The sequence below is a fragment of the Grammomys surdaster genome, unplaced genomic scaffold (assembly GCF_004785775.1).
Source record: "Grammomys surdaster isolate TR1022 unplaced genomic scaffold, NIH_TR_1.0 126278, whole genome shotgun sequence".
NCBI classification, from domain to species: domain Eukaryota; kingdom Metazoa; phylum Chordata; class Mammalia; order Rodentia; family Muridae; genus Grammomys; species Grammomys surdaster.
The window spans coordinates 2,518,984-2,537,370 of NW_021621078.1; the positions used below are offsets into that span (position 1 = coordinate 2,518,984).

Genomic DNA, 18,387 nt, shown 5'->3' on the forward strand with positions numbered 1-18,387 from the left:
CACCACCATTTCTGTTTTTATAAATGACCCCGTTTATGGTACTTTATCATAAAAAGCCTACAGACTAAAATAGAAAGGTTATCTAGCTACGGTTGTCTCCACCATGGACCTCTTTTGACTGAGCACCATCCATTGTGTTTCTGAGTCTTTATGAATGAGCATCTTCCAGATCCTGGACTCTTGTCCCCTCACTTTCTTCTGCTCTGCTACCTGTCTCAGTAAGAGCAGGTCCATACAGATTGCTGGTCTCTTCTGTTGACTTTCATTCAGCCAAGATGCCTGAGGAAACCTAGACCCAAGACCAACCAATGGAGGAGGAGGAGGTTGAGACCTTTGCCTTTCAGGCAGAAATTGCCCAGTTAATGTCCTTGATCATCAATACTTTTTACTCGAACAAAGAGATCTTTCTGAGGGAGCTCATTTCCAATTCATCAGATGCTCTGGATAAAATCAGAATATGAGAGCTTGACGGACCCTAGCAAACTCGACTCGGGGAAGGAGCTGCACATTAATCTCATTCCCAACAAACAGGATCAAACCCTCATTATTGTGGATACTGGAATTGGAATGACCAAGGCTGACTTGATCAATAACCTTGGCACTATTGCCAAGTCAGGCACCAAAGCCTTCATGGAGGCTTTGCAAGCTGGTGCAGATATCTCTATGATTGGCCAGTTTGGTGTTGATTTTTACTCTGCGTATTTGGTTGCTGAGAAAGTGACTGTCATCACGAAGCACAATGATGATGACCAGTATGCCTGGGAGTCCTCAGCTGGGGAATCCTTCACAGTGAGGATTGACACAGGTGAACCAATGGGTCGTGGAACAAAGGTTATCTTGCATCTGAAAGAAGACCAAACTGAGTATTTGAAGGAAAGGAGAATAAAGGAGATTGTGAAGAAGCATTCTCAGTTTATTGGCTATCCCATTACTCTGTTTGTGGAGAAGGAACGTGATAAGGAAGTCAGTGATGATGAGGCTGAAGAAAAGGAAGAGAAGGAGGAAGAGAAAGAAAAAGAAGAAAATGAGTCTGATGACAAGCCTGAAATAGAAGATGTTGGTTCTGATGAAGAAGAGGAAGAGAAGAAGGATGGTGACAAGAAGAAAAAGAAGAAGATAAAGGAAAAGTACATTGCTCAAGAAGAACTCAACAAAACAAAGCCGATTTGGACCAGGAATTCTGATGACATTACTAATGAAGAATACGGAGAGTTCTACAAGAGCTTAACCAACGAGGGAAGAACATTTGGCTGTAAAGCATTTTTCTGTTGAAGGACAATTAGAATTCTGGGCCCTTCTTTTTGTCCCAAGACGCGCTCCTTTTGATCTGTTTGAAAACAGAAAGAAAAAGAACAACATCAAGTTGTATGTTCGCAGAGTTTTTATCATGGATAACTGTGAAGAGTTAATCCCCGAATATCTGAATTTCATTAGAGGGGTGGTGGATTCTAAATATCTAAATATCTCCCTGTAAATATTTCCCATGAAATGCTGCAACAAAGCAAAATTCTGAAAGTTATCAGAAAGAACTTGGTTAAGAAAGGCTTAGAACTATTTACTGAACTGGCAGAAGATATAGAGAATTACAAAAAGTTTTATGAGCAGTTCTCAGAAAACATAAAGCTTGGAATTCATGAAGACTCTCAAAATTGGAAGAAGCTTTCAGAGCTGTTGCGGTACTACACATCTGCTTCTGGGGATGAGATGGTGTCTCTGAAGGACTACTGCACAAGAATGAAGGAAAACCAGAAGCACATCTATTTTATCACAGGTGAGACCAAGGACCAGGTTGCTAACTCAGCCTTTGTGGAACGTCTCCGAAAGCATGGCTTAGAAGTAATCTATATGATTGAGCCCATTGATGAGTATTGTGTGCAACAGCTGAAGGAATTTGAGGGAAAGACCTTGGTGTCTGTTACCAAGGAGGGACTGGAACTTCCAGAAGATGAAGAGGAAAAGAAGAAACAGGAAGAGAAAAAGACAAAATTTGAGAACCTCTGCAAAATTATGAAAGATATTTTGGAGAAAAAGGTTGAAAAGGTTGTTGTGTCAAGCCGACTGGTGACATCCCCAGGCTGTATTGTCACAAGCACGTATGGGTGGACAGCAAACATGGAGGGAATCATGAAAGCTCAAGCCCTCAGAGACAACTCAACAGTGGGTTACATGGCAGCAAAGAAACACCTGGAGATAAACCCTGATCACTCCATTATTGAAACCTTAAGGCAAAAGCCAGAGGCTGACAAGAATGCCAAGCCTGTGAAAGATCTGGTCATCTTGCTGTATGAGACTGCACTCCCGTCTTCTGGCTTCAGTCTGGAAGATACTCAGACCCATGCTGACAGGATCTACAGGATGATCAAGCTTGGTCTAGGTATTGGTGAGGATGATCCTACCGTGGATGAGACCAGTGCTGCTGTAACTGAAGAAATGCCACCCCTGGAAGGAGATGACGACACATCACGCATGGCAGAAGTAGACTAAGCTTCACCAGAACTATGTGTTTGATGCTTACCTTCATTCCTTCTGATAATATATTTTCCATGATTTCTGTTTATTTTTGTTAACATTTAAAACACCTGTGTGGCATGAAAACTAAAGGGAAGATAAAATGTCTACATGTGATACTGTGATACTGTAGGTTTGACTCACGAGGTTGGTAGAACGTTTGTCGTAAGACGTAACCTGCTGTTAATGTTAACTCTGTGGTCTGAAGTGTTAAGCTGTTGAGCTGGATTCCTTAGTAGATCAAATTAAGACGGCTTAAGTTACATCTTAAAACTTTCACTCCCTGTAGTTAATTCTGCATGTGCTAGTCTTAGAAGTAAACACAAGTTAAAACAACTTGACAGGAACTCCCCAAGTGGCTTGTTTTCCAAAGTACCAAGAACAAAACCTTAAGTTTCCCTAGGTCTTGTAACTCTCAGCAAGGCTTGTGAATGGAAATAATAGTGCCCAATCACATTCTGCTTTAAAAGGTAAATACAGATGAGATAAAAAGAAAAAAAAATTTCTCTCATGCTTTGAGATTCGTGTCTTTATTGTTTTGAGACAGAGTTTCTCTGTGTAGGTGTCCTGGAACTCACTCTGTAGACCAGGCTGGCCTCGAACTTAACGATATGGTTGCTTTTGCCTTCGGAGTTTTAGGATTAAAGGCATATGGCAACGTCGCCTGGCTTTGTGGCTTTTTGTTTTGTTTTGTTTTGTTTTGTTTTTTTTTCGAGATAGGGTTTCTTTGTGTAACCCTGGCTGTCCTCGAACTCAGAAATCCACCTGCCTCTGCCTCCCAAGTGCTGGGATTAAAGGCGTGCGTCACCACTGCCCGGCCTGGCTTTGTGTCTTTATTTAATTTTATTTTTGAGGCAGGGTCTCACTCTGTAACTCTGGCTAGCCTAGAACAGGGTAGGTAAATTAAGGAGGCTCAATGAGATCCTCCAGCCTCTACCTCCAGAGTACTAGGATTACAGGAGCGCTCCCTGACGCGGGGGCCCCCCCCCCCCCCCAAATTTGTGTTACTGAGCAAGCTGTTACATGCATATCACACAGAAAGAAGGCAGGAGTGCACCATCTTTTGCATATACTGCCTCCTTGATACGTCAACTGGTAGACAAAAAGACAGTTAAAAAGAAATAAATAGTAAGGGGTTCTCGGAGAGTTACCCCTGAGAAGAACAGGTTTCTCCAACCCAGTTTCCAGGTCCAGGACTCGGGAAGCTGCGGAACTCAGATGTGCGAGGACAGGAAGGAGGTCGAGCCGGCGCACAAAGGACCGCCCTGCCGCGGGGGAACGTTTTGACCGGGACACAGGGCCGCGAGGAGGCAGCCGCGATGCTCCCGTCTTTGCAGGAATCTCTGGATGGAGATGAAAAGGAGCTGGAGAGCAGCGAGGAGGGTGGCTCCGTGGAGGAGCGGAGACTCGAGCCGCCACCCAGCAGCCACTACTGCTTGTACAGCTTCCGCGGAAGCAGGTGCCTGCGCCCTGCCCGCTGCGCCCGCGGCCCCACCGCCCAGCCTTGCACCCCGCGGTCCCCACTCGCCATCTCCTCTCCCAGCCAAGGTCTCTGGCCCGATGGGCCCTCCTGGCCTCAGTCGTTCTTCCCGGCTCTTCTGGGTTTTTATGCCCAGCACTCCCAAGCCTCTGCCCTCTAGCAGCCTCTGTCACCGCAGCTCCTGACATCTGTTCATCAGAGTTCTTCAAAGCCTCGTTCCTTCAGAGTCTTTCCCTAGTTCTCTGCTCCTGTCTCCAATTGCCTTCATTTCTACCACACACTTTAACCCCCGCCCTCTAGTTTGCTCTGTTTTTGCTACCTCTCTCTCCCCTTGGTACCTCCTGCATACCCTGGCTGACTTTCCAGGAGCCCTTCTGGCCCCAGAATTTATTCTTTAAGATGTATTCTTAAGTTTTAAATATATGTTTGTGTGTGGGTATTTGCCCATGCATACAGATGCCCACTGAGGCCAGAGGTGTCAGATACATCTGGAACTTAGGTTACAGGTGGTTGTGAGGTGCCCTAAGTGGGTGCTCGGAACCAAGCTAGGATCCTCCCCCAAGAACAGTAAGCACTGTTAACCTCTGAGATATCTCTCCAGGCCCTGTTTATTTTAATTTTAATTAATCTATATTTTCTGAATAAAAAAATTGTTTGCATTGGTGTTTTGCCTGAATGCATGTCTCTGTGAGGCTGTCTGGTCCCCTGGAACAGAAGATACAGATAGCTGTGAGCTGCCATGTTGGTGTTGGGAATTGAACTAGAGTTTTCTGGAAGAGCAGCCATGCTCTTAAGTATTGAGCCATCTTTACATCCCTTAACTTAATTTTTAAAGAGGAATTTCTTCAAACTTTTGGGATATTAGGTCTTTTCTTTGCTTATTAAATACCCTGAAGAGAAAGGGGCCTCTTGTCAGCCCTCATTTATGGGGTTTCTGTCATGAGAATAGGCAATGGGGACCATGCAGTGTGGTCTTGCAGCATTTTAGCTGAGTCCTTGCTTTTACCCAGCTTGCAAAGCCTTGATTGACAGCCTAGAACTGATAGTACTGTTGTATTGCATCTTGCAGATTGACACAGAATCGAGGAGATTGCGATGATGGACATTCAGGTGGCACCAATGCAGAGACTCCCTCTGGCGATGACTTCAGGTAAGAACAGGCATAGCACTGTGCTTTCCCTGTCTGTAGGTGTCAGTGGGGTCTTGTTGCCTCTGCACTTTCTCTGAGTTGGACCTTCAGCTCCTGCTATCCCCTAGGAACTTCTCCTGATCTCTTCCTTGACTCTTTTATTATTCAAGGCAAGAACAGATGCAAATACTGATAATGCATCTGTTATTGAACCCAGAGCTGTGTAAACCCTAGCCAAGTCCCGACACTGAGCTTTACCTAACCGAGATAATCATCTTTGTGTGGTTGTTGTTTTTGAGATAGGGTTTTCTCACTATGTGGCTCTAGCTGTCCTGGAACTCACTAAGTAGACCAAGTCTTGAATTTACAGGGATCTGCCTGTCTCTCCCTCCCAATTGTTGAGTCCAAAGGCATGTGCTACTACCTACAGCAAGATAACTATCTTTAAGGAGGAAAGGTTAATTTGGCTCAGTTTCAGAAGTTTCAGTCCATGTGGTTTCTTAGCCTTGTTGCCTGTGAGCCTGAGGCAACAGGAATTCATGTCAGGAACAAACGGCAGAAGAGCCTGTTAACTTAACGGCTAGGGAGAGATGCAAAGAGGGAGAGAGGCAGGCAGCTCCCAGCCAGCTGGCCAACCAGTCAGGGTTCTGATATGTTATTAGGGTCATATTTCCAGAGCCTTGGCTTCCGTCCACCTCCTACAGGTTCTAATGCTTCCAATAGCACTATGGTCTGGGAGCCAAACCTGCCTTTGGGGGACATTCCAAATCTAAACAAGAACCCTCTCCAACAGGGGCATCAAGTAGACAGCTTTCTTTTCTCTTTTTTCTTTTCTCTCTCTCTCTCTCTCTCTCTCTTTCTTTTTTGCCAGGGTTTCTCTGCTCTGTGTAAGTCTGGCTGTTCTAGAACTTGCTTTGTAGACCAGGCTGGCCTGGAATTCACTGAGATAAGCCTGCCCCAAGTGGTGGGGATTAAAGGAGTGCACCTCTACTGACTAGTTGATAGTATTCTTTCTTTCTTTCTTTCTTTCTTTCTTTCTTTCTTTCTTTTTCTTTTTTTTTTTGGTTTTTTGGTTTTTTTTGGTTTTTTGAGACAGGGTTTCTCTGTATAGCCCTGGCTGTCCTGGAACTCACTCTGTAGACCAGGCTGGCCTCGAAGTCTCGAACTCAGAAATCCACCTGCCTCTGCCTCCCAAGTGCTGGGATTAAAGGCGTGTGCCACCACCGCCCGGCTGATAGTATTCTTAAGAGAGATCCTGAAATTGGTATGGTAATGCATAACGTGGGGCAAGTTTGAGGTTAACCTAGGCTATGTAGCTAGTTTAATACCAGCCTGGGCTACATAGGGACCCTGTCTATGTCTCATTATATGTGACTTACAGGTTTGAGTATACTACTGGTAAGGAATGTGTGTCTTTCATTTGTCAAGCCTCTCCTTGGTAGATACTAATCTACCATCTGAAGTGGAGCCAGAGCTGCGCAGTTTCATTGCTAAGCGTCTTTCCAAGGGAGCATGCTTTGAAGGGCTGGGTAATGTTGCATCTGTAGAGCTGAGGTAAGTATAAAATATGCTGTCTCCTGTGTTTTTATTTCTGAGCTAAACATGAGAAGTGTGGAGAAACTCGAAGAGGTTTAGACCTGCAGGAAACATCTTTGTTTTCTCTTCTCTGGCACCTCCTGCTCTTCCATTCCCATCCAGAGCACTGGATCTCACACATAAATGTTATAAAATTAGACTGAGATTCTGGCACCTGCGTGTACTTTAGTCTGCTTTGTACTCAAACAGAGGTAGCCTTGATGGAGAGCATTTCCTGGTGTGTGCAAAGCCCTCTGTTCTTTCCTAATCAGCGAAGAGGAAATTGTATGCCCATGGTTTATAACATGCTTTCACAAATGCTGATGTAGTTCTTCTTACAAAGGGAGATGGGCAGTTAGCTGATTTTCCAGTTCAGAAGTAAACACAGAGAAATGAAGTTGGGAGCTGAAGGTCACAGGGCAGTCAGGCTTACACAGGCTTACACAGGCTTACACAGGCACCTCAGCCTGATCCCAGCAGTCTTGCCATTGTGCTCCTTCAGACGAGGCCTTTGTTTAAATGCAGGTTCCCTCAGGGGTAGATCTCTCTGGCTCAAGGATAAAGCTGCTGGATAAGCCTGGCATAGCAGCATGGCATATCCATATCACATGAAGGTTTAAAAGAGGGAGAACATGCTTATTTTTTATGTAAACATGGACGTTCTATGAACGCAGTTGAAATTTGTGTAGATTTTTCTTTAAACAATTAAAAAAAATTTTATGTATATGAGTGTTTTGCCTACATGAATGTCTGTGCACAAGGTGTGTGCCTCTTGCCTGCAGAGTCCAGAAGAGGGTGTTGGATCCTCAGGAACTGGGGATACAGATGGTTGTGAGCCACCCGAACCTGGGTGTTTTATAAGAGTAGCCAGTGCTCTTTTAACTGCCAAGCCATCTATTTCCACAGCTCCTGGATTTTTCACATAAGACAGTGGAATGCAGTGAACCTCTATTAGAGGCTGCTTGGTTTGTTTTTATGAGACCAGGTCTCACCATGAAACCCTTGCTGGTCTGGAACTCACCATGTAGAGCAGATTGTTCTTGAACTCACTGACATCTACATGCATCTGCCTCCTAAGGCTGGGATTGGTGTGCATCACCACGTCTGATCTATACAATGCTCAATTAAACCTCACCTGGGTCATGCTCCTTCTGCTGAGATGAGTAAGAGGAGAAGGTTGGAGAACTCTGCATGAGGGGCGATCCGAAAGTGTTACCAGATCTAGACCAGGCCCAGAGCCATCTACAAAGTGCGGAGCGTGAGTTCCCAGGCACTCCACTTTACTTCTTCCTTTCTTTTCTAGAATTCCAGGTTACCGAGTTGGTTGTTATTACTGCCTTTTCCAACAGGAAAAACTGCTTCCTGAAATAGCAGCAATGGAATATGAACATAACCCTTCTGAGTATGTGGTCTGCTTCTTAGGAGGCTCTGAAAAAGGACTGCAACTATATCCTTTCTGTGGTATTCAAGGGTACCAGGAGAGAGAGCACTGGGGCAAGTAGCAAGTGGGTACTCTTAAGGACGTGTCAGAATGTCATTTGTGACCATTTGCCTAGGCTGTGTGTGTGTGTGTGTGTGTGTGTGTGTGTGTGTGTGTGTGTGAAAGAGAGAGGGAGAGGGAGAGGGAGAGGGAGAGGGAGAGGGAGAGGGAGACTGACTCTCACTTTGTAGGCCTAGCTAGCATGGAACTCATTACATAGACTAGGCTGGCCTCGAACTTACATCGATCCACCACTTCTGATGCTGAGTGCTGGAATTAAGGGCATATGCCACTATACTCAGCTGAGACTTTGTATTTCTGGCTGAGAGGTACTAATGGATGATTCTGTATCTCTTCCTTAAGAACATACTTTCAGGCTTGAATTGGACAAGTATATTCAAGGGCTGAAGAATACCATGAATTGTGAGGTAAGGAGACTGACTTGAGCTTTGTAAGACTGGAGTGATGAGCGTGAAGATGCCATTAGAGTACTAGTCTGGTCACTTGGGAGCCACTGACACTTGACTTCTAAATTCCTCACCTTGTGGGCAGTAGATCAGTGATATGTGACACAGGCAGGGAATATAGCTGTGTTATAGGCTCTGAAGGTTTCATGATTCTACTTTTGATGTGTTATACCAATGAAAACATATTAAATCCAATTGTGGAAACTCACACCTGATCTCCCGGTGTTTGGGAGGCAGAGTTTGAGGCTAGCCTAGTTTACATAGCTAATTCCAAGTCTACCAAAGCTACATAGTGGACCCCATCTCAAAAGCAAAACAAGAAGCTGGAGAGATGTCTCAGTGGTTAGAGCACTGGTTGTTCTTCCAGAGGACCTGGGTTCAATTCCTAGCACCCACATGGCAGCTCCCAACCATCTGCAACTCCAGTTATATAACTATAACATATTCTTATCTCTTTGAGCACCAGGTATGCAAGTGGTAGGCAGACATGGAGGCAAAATACCCATACAATTAAAAGAAAATAAATTAAAAAACAAAAAACAAAAGACAGCTGGTGAGATGACTCAAAAGTAAATGTGCCTGTCTGACTGACTTGAGTTTGACACCCACGACTCACATTGTGGAAAGAGAGAACTGACTTACATGGGTTGTTCTTTGACCTCCATGTATGCAGGGCACATGCATGCACACACACAGATAAAATGAAAAAGAAAGACATATCTATGTAACATTCAGTGGCAGTTAATAACATGCCTGGTAGGTAGAAGACACCTTTTATCTGATTTCTAGGCACATGGGATTCATAGTTTGGTTAGTACTAGTGGTCCATTAGAGATATGCTATGCCACAGTCTGTAGATACCAAGTTTTAGAAACATTTCATTTCATTATTTTATGAATTGGTCATGTCTACATTGGTAGTTTATATTGAGTAAAAATACTGTGTTTTGAGCCAGATGTGCTGCTGTGTGTCTACACTCCCAGCACTGGGAAGATGGAAATAGGAGAATCAGAAGGTTAAGTCTAGCCTCAGCTACAGGAAATTTGACACCTACCTGATTTATGTAAGATGCTGTCTGAAAAAAACCTTCTTTTGCCAGATGGTGGTAGCACATACATTTAGTCCCAGCATAGTAATCAGATCTCTGAGTTTGAGGCCAGCCTGGTCTACAGAGTGAGTTTCAGGACATCCAGGGCTACACAACAATCCCCCCTCCCCTCCCCCACCTCCAAAAAAAAAAAAGAGGTATGGCCAGACACATTGGCACTTACCTATAATCTCAGTATCTGGGAGGTTTAGGATTTCAAGGTCAAGCCTGGCCTGCATTACATAGCTAAACCATGTATTAAAAACAAATAAACATAAAAGATACCAGTCCTAGTTTTTGTTTTCTAACTGTCAGGAGCATATTGAAGGGGATAGAGAGATGGCTCATCAATTATGAACACTTACTACTTTCCCAGCAGGCCAGAGTTCACTTCTCAGCACCCAAGTCTGGTGGCTCACAACCACCATAACTCCAGTTCCAGAGAATTCAACACCCCCTTCTGGACTCCAGGAAGCATCCACGGGAGCACAATTATGTACATACAAATAAAAATTAAAAGTTTTAAATTGTTTTGAAGATGCCAGGCGGTGGTGGTGCACGCCTTTAATCCCAGCACTTGGGAGGCAGAGGCAGGCGGATTTCTGAGGTCGAGAGTTCGAGCCTAGCCTGGTCTACAGAGTGAGTTCCAGGACAGCCAGGGCTACACAGAGAAACCCTGTCTTGAAAAACCAAACCAAAAAATAAAAAAATAAAAAAATAAATTGTTTTGAAGAGGGAGCTAAGAAGGAAGCTTAGTATGTAAAGGACTTACAATGCAAGCACAAGGACCTGAGTTTGGATTCCCAGCATCTACATAAAAATTTGGGTGTGGTGACATGCACCTGTCATACCAGCGTTGAAGTGGTGGAGACAGGGAGATCTCTGTACCAGCCAGCCCAGCCAAATCAGTGAGCTCCAGGCACAGTGAGACACCCTTACTCAAGAAAACAAGATGGAGAAGTTGGAGGGATGGTACCTGCCATCCGGACTGAGGACCTAAGTTCAATCTCCTGCACACACATGGTTGAAGGCCAGAACTGACTTCTGCAAGTTGTCTTCTGTTCTAAACACAGACATCGTGACACAAACCTGTCCACCACCACTCCAAAAATATAATTTAAAAATAAGGTAGAGAGCAGTTAAGGAAGACACCTCATGTCAATCATTAACTTCCACATGCACAGACCACATGTACCATACACACAGAGCAAGTATACTGAAAAAAATATCAAGTAAATTAAAGGCTTGTTTTGTTTTTTCGAGACAGGGTTTCTCTGTGTAGCCCTGGCTGTCCTGGAACTCACTCTGTAGACCAGGCTAGCCTCAAACTCAGAAATCCGCCTGCCTCTGCCTCCCAAGTGCTGGGATTAAAGGCGTGCGCCACCACTGCCCGGCTAAATTAAAGGCTTTTATGATACTAAAACAAATGATATTCTCTCCTGGTGTAGGAAAGGAGCCTGGGAAATGATGTCAGATCCTATCTGAATAGCTGGTATGAGGATGTGGTGTGTCCGATCCAAAGGGTGGTTCTTCTCTTTCAGGAGAAACTGACCTTTCTGCTACATGCTGTAAGTATTGCTTATGAAAGAGCATTCCCAGTGAGAATCTCCTCAGTAGACTGTGGTCATTTAGAAACATTCTCATTCTCTCTAAACGTTACTGTCTATTCCTGTATATTTCTTTAGACTATGTTTGCTATTTAGACCACATCTTATTGACTCTCATCTGAAAGTTTTATTATTAAGGTAGGGTTGAAATTGTAAATCTCAGCAGGATCTTTCCATTAAAACATGTGCTTTCAAGGCAGCTGTGCATGTCTGCACTCCCAGCATTGGCGAGATAGAAGCAGAATTAGGTGGTTAAGGCCAGCCTCAGCTACACAGAGTGTTTGACACCTACCTGATTTATGTAAGAACCTGTCCCATTCATTACATGTCAGCTGGGTCACATTAAATTTTTTTTTTTTTTTTTAGCCACTTTTAAAGATAGGTCCTCGCCGGGCGGTAGTGGCCCACGCCTTTAATCCCAGCACTTGGGAGGCAGAGGCAGGCAGATTTCTGAGTTCCAGGACAGCCCGGGCTATACAGAGAAACCCTGTCTCGAAAAAACAAACAAACAAACAAAAAAACAAATAAAGATAGGTCCTCACCAGGCAGTGGAGGTACACACTTTAATCTAGCACTTGGGAGGCAGAGGCAGGCAGATCTATGAGTTTTGTCTGGTCTACAGAGTGAGTTGTTCCAGGACAGCCAGGGCTAAACAGGGAAACCCTGTCTCAAAAAGCAAGAGAAAGTAAAGGGTAGGGGTGCGGGGAAGGGAAGGAGATAGGACCTCACTGTGTAGTCTAGAAGTGCTTAACTCTTTTTTTTTTTTTAATTTTATTTATTTTGCTTAACTTTTTTTTTTTTAAGAAAAGACTTAAATTACTCATTTGTGTGTGTGTGTGTGTGTGTGTGTGTTTTCCCATGTCACTGTAGGAGTGTCAGGGTTATAGTGCATGCCCCCAAATCTGACTTCTTACATGGGTTCCGGGATCGCACTCAGGTTGTCTAGCTTCTTACATAGGTTCGGGGATCACACTCAGGTTGTCTGGCTTGAACAGCAAGCACTTGCACTCACTGAATCTTTTCCCTGGCCCTGATCCCAAACTTTCAGTCCTACCTGCCTCAGGTTCTTGAGTGCCAAGACTGTGGACCTGCCCAACCACACCTGCCTGAAATAATTACCATCTGAAATAAAGGGAAACAGGTGTGATTTTCAGAACATTTGAAAATGAAAACCAACCAAACTAGCAAAAATCAAAGTAATTTTAACTATATCAAACTATGTTTAGCCTTTAATCCCAGCATTTGGGAGGCAGAGGCTGATGGATTTCTGAGTTCGAGGCTAGCCTGGTCTACAGAGTGAGTTCGTTCCAGGACAGCCAGGGCTACACAGAGAAACCCTGTCTTGAAAACAAACAAACAAACAAAACAAACAAACAAACAAAAGAAACTCTGTTTAGTCCCCACAACCCTGATGACCTTAGTTCAATCTCCAGATTCCACAAGGTGGCAGAAGAGAACCACATCCCAGAATAGTCCTGACATCCACACTCTTTGAGATGTTTACACACACATACACAAATGTATATACATGTGTCCACACATACACACTAAATTAATAGATAGATTTGGGGGCCAGTGTACTTGATGCCAAACTTGACAACCTGAGTTCAAATCCTGGAATCCTCATGCTGGAAGGAGAGCACTGGTTCCTGCAAGTTGACCTCTGACCTCACACGAGTGCATGCAGCCCCCATTAAAATAAATAAGTAAGTAAAGAAATGCTGAAAAATGTTAAAACACATGCTTATAATCCTAGCATTAGGGAAACTGAGGCTAGAGAATTAGAAGTTCCAGGATAGCCTATGCTGCATAGCAGACTGTCTTAAACCATATTTTAATAAATAAAAATGAAGAACCATTACTGAGCAGTGCTTTAGCTTGGAGCACTTGCAGAGGATACAGTGCTAGTGCCCTTAGTGCATGGGGATGAAGCATTTGGATGGGAGCAGTGGGTCAGTGAGGAACAGAGGATGCAGGTAGTAAACTGTCTCCTTCTCCCTCTCTCACAGGCTCTAAGTTACACTCCTGTCGAATTTAAAGAATCAGATGAAAAAACTAAGAGAGACATTAACAGGTAAAGAACATAATTTCTGAAGAAAGACACCCCCCATCCCGTCCCGTCCTGTCCCTGGGCAAGCTCGACAGCTACATTTTAACCTCCCCTCCCAGTAGAGAATGCATTTGTTCACTCCTGTCCTACAGTGCTGACTGTGGAAAGGACTTGTATATGTGACAGGTTTCTGAGTGTGGCCAGTCTCCAAGGACTTATTCATGAAGGCACCATGACCTCTTTGTGCATGGCCATGTCAGAGGAACAGCATAAGTCTGTGATCATCGACTGTAGTGGCCCTAAGCCTCAGTTCCACAATGCAGGTGAGTCAGAAACCAGGAGGTGGTGTTTGTGGACCTCTTCTTCTAAAGCATGAGATCTAGACATATCCTTCTTATACAATCCTTCTTGTACAGTATTAAGTTTGCTAAGACCGGCCAGGCAGTGGTGGCGCACACTTTTAATCCCAGCACTTGGGAGGCAGAGGCAGGCGGATTTCTGAGTTCGAGGCCAGCCTGGTCTACAGAGTGAGTTGTAGGACAGCCAGGGCTACACAGAGAAACCCTGTCTCGGAAAAAAAAAAAAATCAAATTCTAGTCATTCATAATGGCTCCTACACATGCTAAGACCTTAATGATCCTAGAAGCAAAGGTTCAAGTCATGCTTGGTATATAAGAAAACTCATGTGTGTACACAGGAACAAACACAAAAAACACTCCTAAAAACATTTTAAATTTTAGTTATTTTGAGACAGTTCTCACTGCATAGTCTAGGTTGACTTTGAGCTGATAATCCTCCTGCCTTAGCCCTCCTAGGATTACAAGTATTATATAAAGGCTTATTTTTGATTGGTTGGTTGGTTGATTGCTTTTGAGAAACAGTCTCATATAGGCTATACTGGGCTTGAACTTCTAACTCTCCTACCTCTACTTCCCAAGGGCTGAGATTATAGACAGTCATCACCATGCCTGGCTTAAAGGTATTCTCTTGTTTGGGTTTTTTGGGGGTGTTTTGTTTTGCTTATTGTTGTATTTCAAGACAGAATTTCTTTGTGTAACCCTGGTTGTTCTGGGACTCATTATGTAGGCTAGGGTGGCCTCAAACTCAGTTATTCACCTGCCTCTGCCTCCTAAGTGCTGAGATTAAAGGTGTGCACCTCACCCACTAACTGGCATTAAAGGCAGTTTTTTAAAAAATATTATTTATTTAATGTTTATGAGTACACTGTAGCTGCCACACCAGAAGAGGGCATCGGATCCCATTACAGATGGTTGTGAGCCACCATGTGGTTGCTGGGAATTGAACTCAAGACCTCTGGAAGAGCAGTCAGTGCTCTGAGCCATCTCTCCAGCCCTAAAGGCAATTTTTTAGGAAAGTCTTTTTATTGTGTGTCTGTGTGAGTACAGGTCCATATGTATGTGTCCTAGCACAAATGTGGGGGGTCAGATGACAACATTGGGTGTCAGTCCTCATTTCTACCTTGTTTGAGACAATTTTTGCTTGGCTGCTGTGTATGTCAGTCTAGCTGGGCCTCAAGGTTTTAGGGATTTCACTGTCTACACCTTCTATCTCAGTGTAGGAACGGGGATGTGCACTTCTGCATCCGGCTTTATGTGGGTGCTGGAGGTCTGACCTGAGGACCTCATGCTCGCATAGCAGAAAGCTTTATACACTGAGCCACTTCCCAACCCTAAAGGCATTTAAAATAGTTTCTTTCTTTTTCTTTTCTTTTCTTTTTTTTTTTTCCTTAAGATTTATTTATTTTGCCGGGCGGTGATGGCGCACACCTTTAATCTCAGCACTTGGGAGGCAGAGGCAGGTGGATTTCTGAGTTTGAGGCCAGCCTGGTCTACAGAGTGAGTTCCAGGACAGCCCAGGCTATACAGAGAAACCCTGTCTCAAAAAAAAACAAAAACAAAAAAGAACTAGAAATACATGTTAGTATGGCTCTGAAACATACTGTTTAGTGAAAACAGCCTCTAAGAAAAAGACACAAAGCTTTAACATATACAGAACAATGCATACATAAGGTAAAGTCGGTAGTCAAAGCTAGAAATATGTATAGGAATGACAGTCCTTTCTGATGGGGAGAGGGGAATGTGATTATGGCACTTGACTGTTGTAGCCCTGACTGTCTTGGACTTGCTTTGTAGACCAGGCAGGCCTTGAACTCACAAAACCCACCTGCTGCTGCAGCCTGAGTGCTGAACGTTTCAAATAATCATTTACAAATTTTATTATAAAGAAATTCATGTGCTAGGACTGGATAGATGGTTAATAGCATAAACTGCTCTTTCAGAAAACCAGAGTTGTGTTTGGCATATCCAACACACATCTCCCAGGGCTTCTGTACTCAAGCACACATATGGGCATATGTATGTAAGGAAAAATAACAAAAGTAAAATCTTTAAAAGCTGACATCCCTGTATGTGCTCTGTGGTATTTAATTGTGTGTGTTTACTGCTGTTTAGGAAGCAACCGTTTTTGTGAGGACTGGATGCAAGCTTTCTTACATGGTGCTGAAGGGGGTAACCCTTTTCTTTTCAGACAAGTCCTGGAAAACTTCAAACTAAAGGTAATGCACTGGCTGTGGGCTAAAGGTCAGCTACAATGTTTTCCTTCTGCATCTAATTACTGCAGGTGGTAGTAGCATCAGTGATGGGCTTTTGCAGTTACAATGTTCTTTAAATTGGGCATTCTCAGAGCTCAGAACACAGGTGTCTGCTGTGCAGCAGCACTGCATGCCTGGGATTTCATGTTCACCACTTTGTGGTGAATTGCTTGCTTAGATTTAGGGAACATCAAGCTGATACTTTCTGGTGCATCTCAGTTGAAAAACACAGAAATAAATGATTTCAGATTCTGGCAGGTGCGGGTTGTCACCTTAGGAGCTATTTTTTTTTTAATTATTTATTTATTTATTATATGTAAGTACACTGTAGTTGTCTTCAGACACCCCACAAGAGGGCATCAGATATCATTACTGATGGTTGTGAGCCACCATGTGGTTGCTGGGATTTGAACTCATGACCTCTGGAAGAGCAGTCAGTGCTCTTAACCACTGAGCCATCTCACCAGCCCAGGAGCTATTTTTTTAAAAGTCTTTTTAAATGTGAGATTCTCTTATACTAAAGGAAAAGCATATTAGCAATAGGAATAGTGGGTATTTTTTTAAAAGCTCAACATTAGCAAGGTGTGGTGGTGCATACCTTTGATTCCAGCACTCAGGAGGCAGAGAGTAGCTGATCTCTGTGAGTTCAAGGCCAGCCTTGTCAATGCAGTGAGTTTCAGGCCAGTCAGAGCTACATAGTGAGACCATGTATCAAGAAACAAAACAAAAGTGGACATTATCAGCATACACTGAGTGCTCAGCTAGAGAGGGGGTATTTTTCAAGCATTTTTTGTTTGTTTTTTCGAGACAGGGTTTCTCTGTGTAGCCCTGGCTGTCCTGGAACTCACTCTGTAGACCAGGCTGGCTTCGAACTCAGAAAGCCACCTGCCTCTGCCTCCCAAGTGCTGGGATTAAAGGTGTGCACCACCACTGCCCAGCTTTTTTCAAGCATTTTCATCATCTCACTGAACATATTTAACAGGGTAATCTTTTTCTAGGCTATACAAGACACAAACAATTTGAAGAGATTTATCCGACAGGCAGAGATGAATCATTACGCTTTGTTTAAATGTTACATGTTCCTAAAGAACTGTGGCAGTGGAGATATCCTTTTGAAGATTGTTAAAGTGGAACATGAAGAAATGCCCGAGGCCAAAAGTGTGGTGGCGGTCCTTGAAGAATTCATGAGAGAAGCGCTTGTCTGAAGTTCCCGTCCCTGTTGAGGGTCCGTTTCATTGAGTGTGTTGAGGCTGCATGTGAGGGGCTGTAGTTACCTGTTTTGTTTCTAGGATTGCACTGTTCCTAAGATGACTGGAAACACCCCAGCTTCTTCCTTTTGTGCTTTTTTTGTTTAACTTAATTAAATACAACAATCAGAGGAATGTCTTTACCAGGTCCTAGGCAGATGCTGTGTGTTACAACTGTGGAATTTTGCTGCCTTGCTAGTCTCATAAATCCTAAGCATCAAACACTTGTTGTCTAAAAAGTTCTGGAGATGATTTTTTGGCTTCCTGGGAGTTTACTGTAGTGATTAACAGGATTTCCTCCTCCAAAAGAAACATAGTATGTCTTTCTCAGTACATTGTAGAAGTTTTTGAAGTACATGATCTTAGCAAGATGTGATGACACATGCCTATCATCCCAGCTACTCAGGAGGCTGAGGCAGGAGATTCTGAGGTTCCAGGCCAGCCTGAGCTACAGAGTAAGTTTATGTAAGCTCGGACTACATGGTGATCATGATCCTGGTCTTACTGCAGCATCACATCGCTTCAGAGACAGCCTGTTCATCCTGCGAGTGCCTGATACATATCGACGGTCGCAGGAATGATGAAGCCACCTTTTTAAGGGAATATACAAATAAATTATGAGTGTATAAGAATTTTAAAATGAGTTTTATATATAGAAGTTTGTGGGCTGGCAAGATGGCTCAGAAGGTAAAGAAGCCTGCTCCCAAGTCTGGCAACCTATGTTCAGTCCCCAGGACTCACATGGTAGGAGAGAACCAATTCCACAAATTGCCTCTGGCCCATACACACCTGCATACACAATAAATAAATATATGAAGAAATGGTGGGCTGGAGAGGCAGCTCAGCAGGTAAGAGCATTGTTGCTCGCTCTTGGAGAGGAGCCGGCACCTACCTGGTGCTTACAACCATCTGTAACTTCAGGGGATTTGACCCCCTGTTCTGACTTCCTCAGGCATCAGGCACATATGTGTGTACAGACATACATGCAGGCAAGACAGACATATAAAATAATCTAAAACCAGTAAGAAAGAAAGAAGCCGGGCAGTGGTGACACACACCTTTAAACCCAGCACTTGGGAGGCAGAGGCAGGCGAATTTCTGAGTTCGAGGCCAGCCTGGTCTGCACAGTGAGTTCCAGGACAGCCA

General features: G+C 43.9%; 1 protein-coding gene and 1 pseudogene across 1 annotated transcript; both read left to right on the forward strand.

The window, feature by feature from the left end:
* Positions 1-274: 274 nt before the first annotated feature.
* LOC114613949 lies at positions 275-2,601 on the forward strand (annotated as a pseudogene).
* Positions 2,602-3,786: 1,185 nt separating this feature from the next.
* CUNH17orf75 (chromosome unknown C17orf75 homolog) lies at positions 3,787-17,881 on the forward strand. Its single transcript, XM_028759299.1, has 10 exons — positions 3,787-3,967; positions 5,058-5,138; positions 6,546-6,671; positions 7,996-8,139; positions 8,543-8,600; positions 11,175-11,294; positions 13,343-13,407; positions 13,570-13,706; positions 15,855-15,958; positions 16,993-17,881. The coding sequence occupies exons 1-10, from the start codon at positions 3,828-3,830 to the stop codon at positions 17,197-17,199; spliced, it is 1,182 nt and encodes a 393-aa protein (XP_028615132.1). The 5' UTR covers positions 3,787-3,827; the 3' UTR covers positions 17,200-17,881.
* The last annotated feature ends 506 nt before the right edge of the window (positions 17,882-18,387 follow it).

Bases quoted from the DNA above. Each gene is read 5' to 3' on its own strand.
- CUNH17orf75 (XM_028759299.1), top strand. From the start codon at position 3,828: ATGCTCCCGTCTTTGCAGGAATCTCTGGATGGAGATGAAAAGGAGCTG. The intron at 3,968-5,057 runs GTGCCTGCGCCC...TGCATCTTGCAG, and splicing joins TACAGCTTCCGCGGAAGCAG to ATTGACACAGAATCGAGGAG. The intron at 8,140-8,542 runs ATATCCTTTCTG...TTAAGAACATAC, and splicing joins TCTGAAAAAGGACTGCAACT to TTTCAGGCTTGAATTGGACA.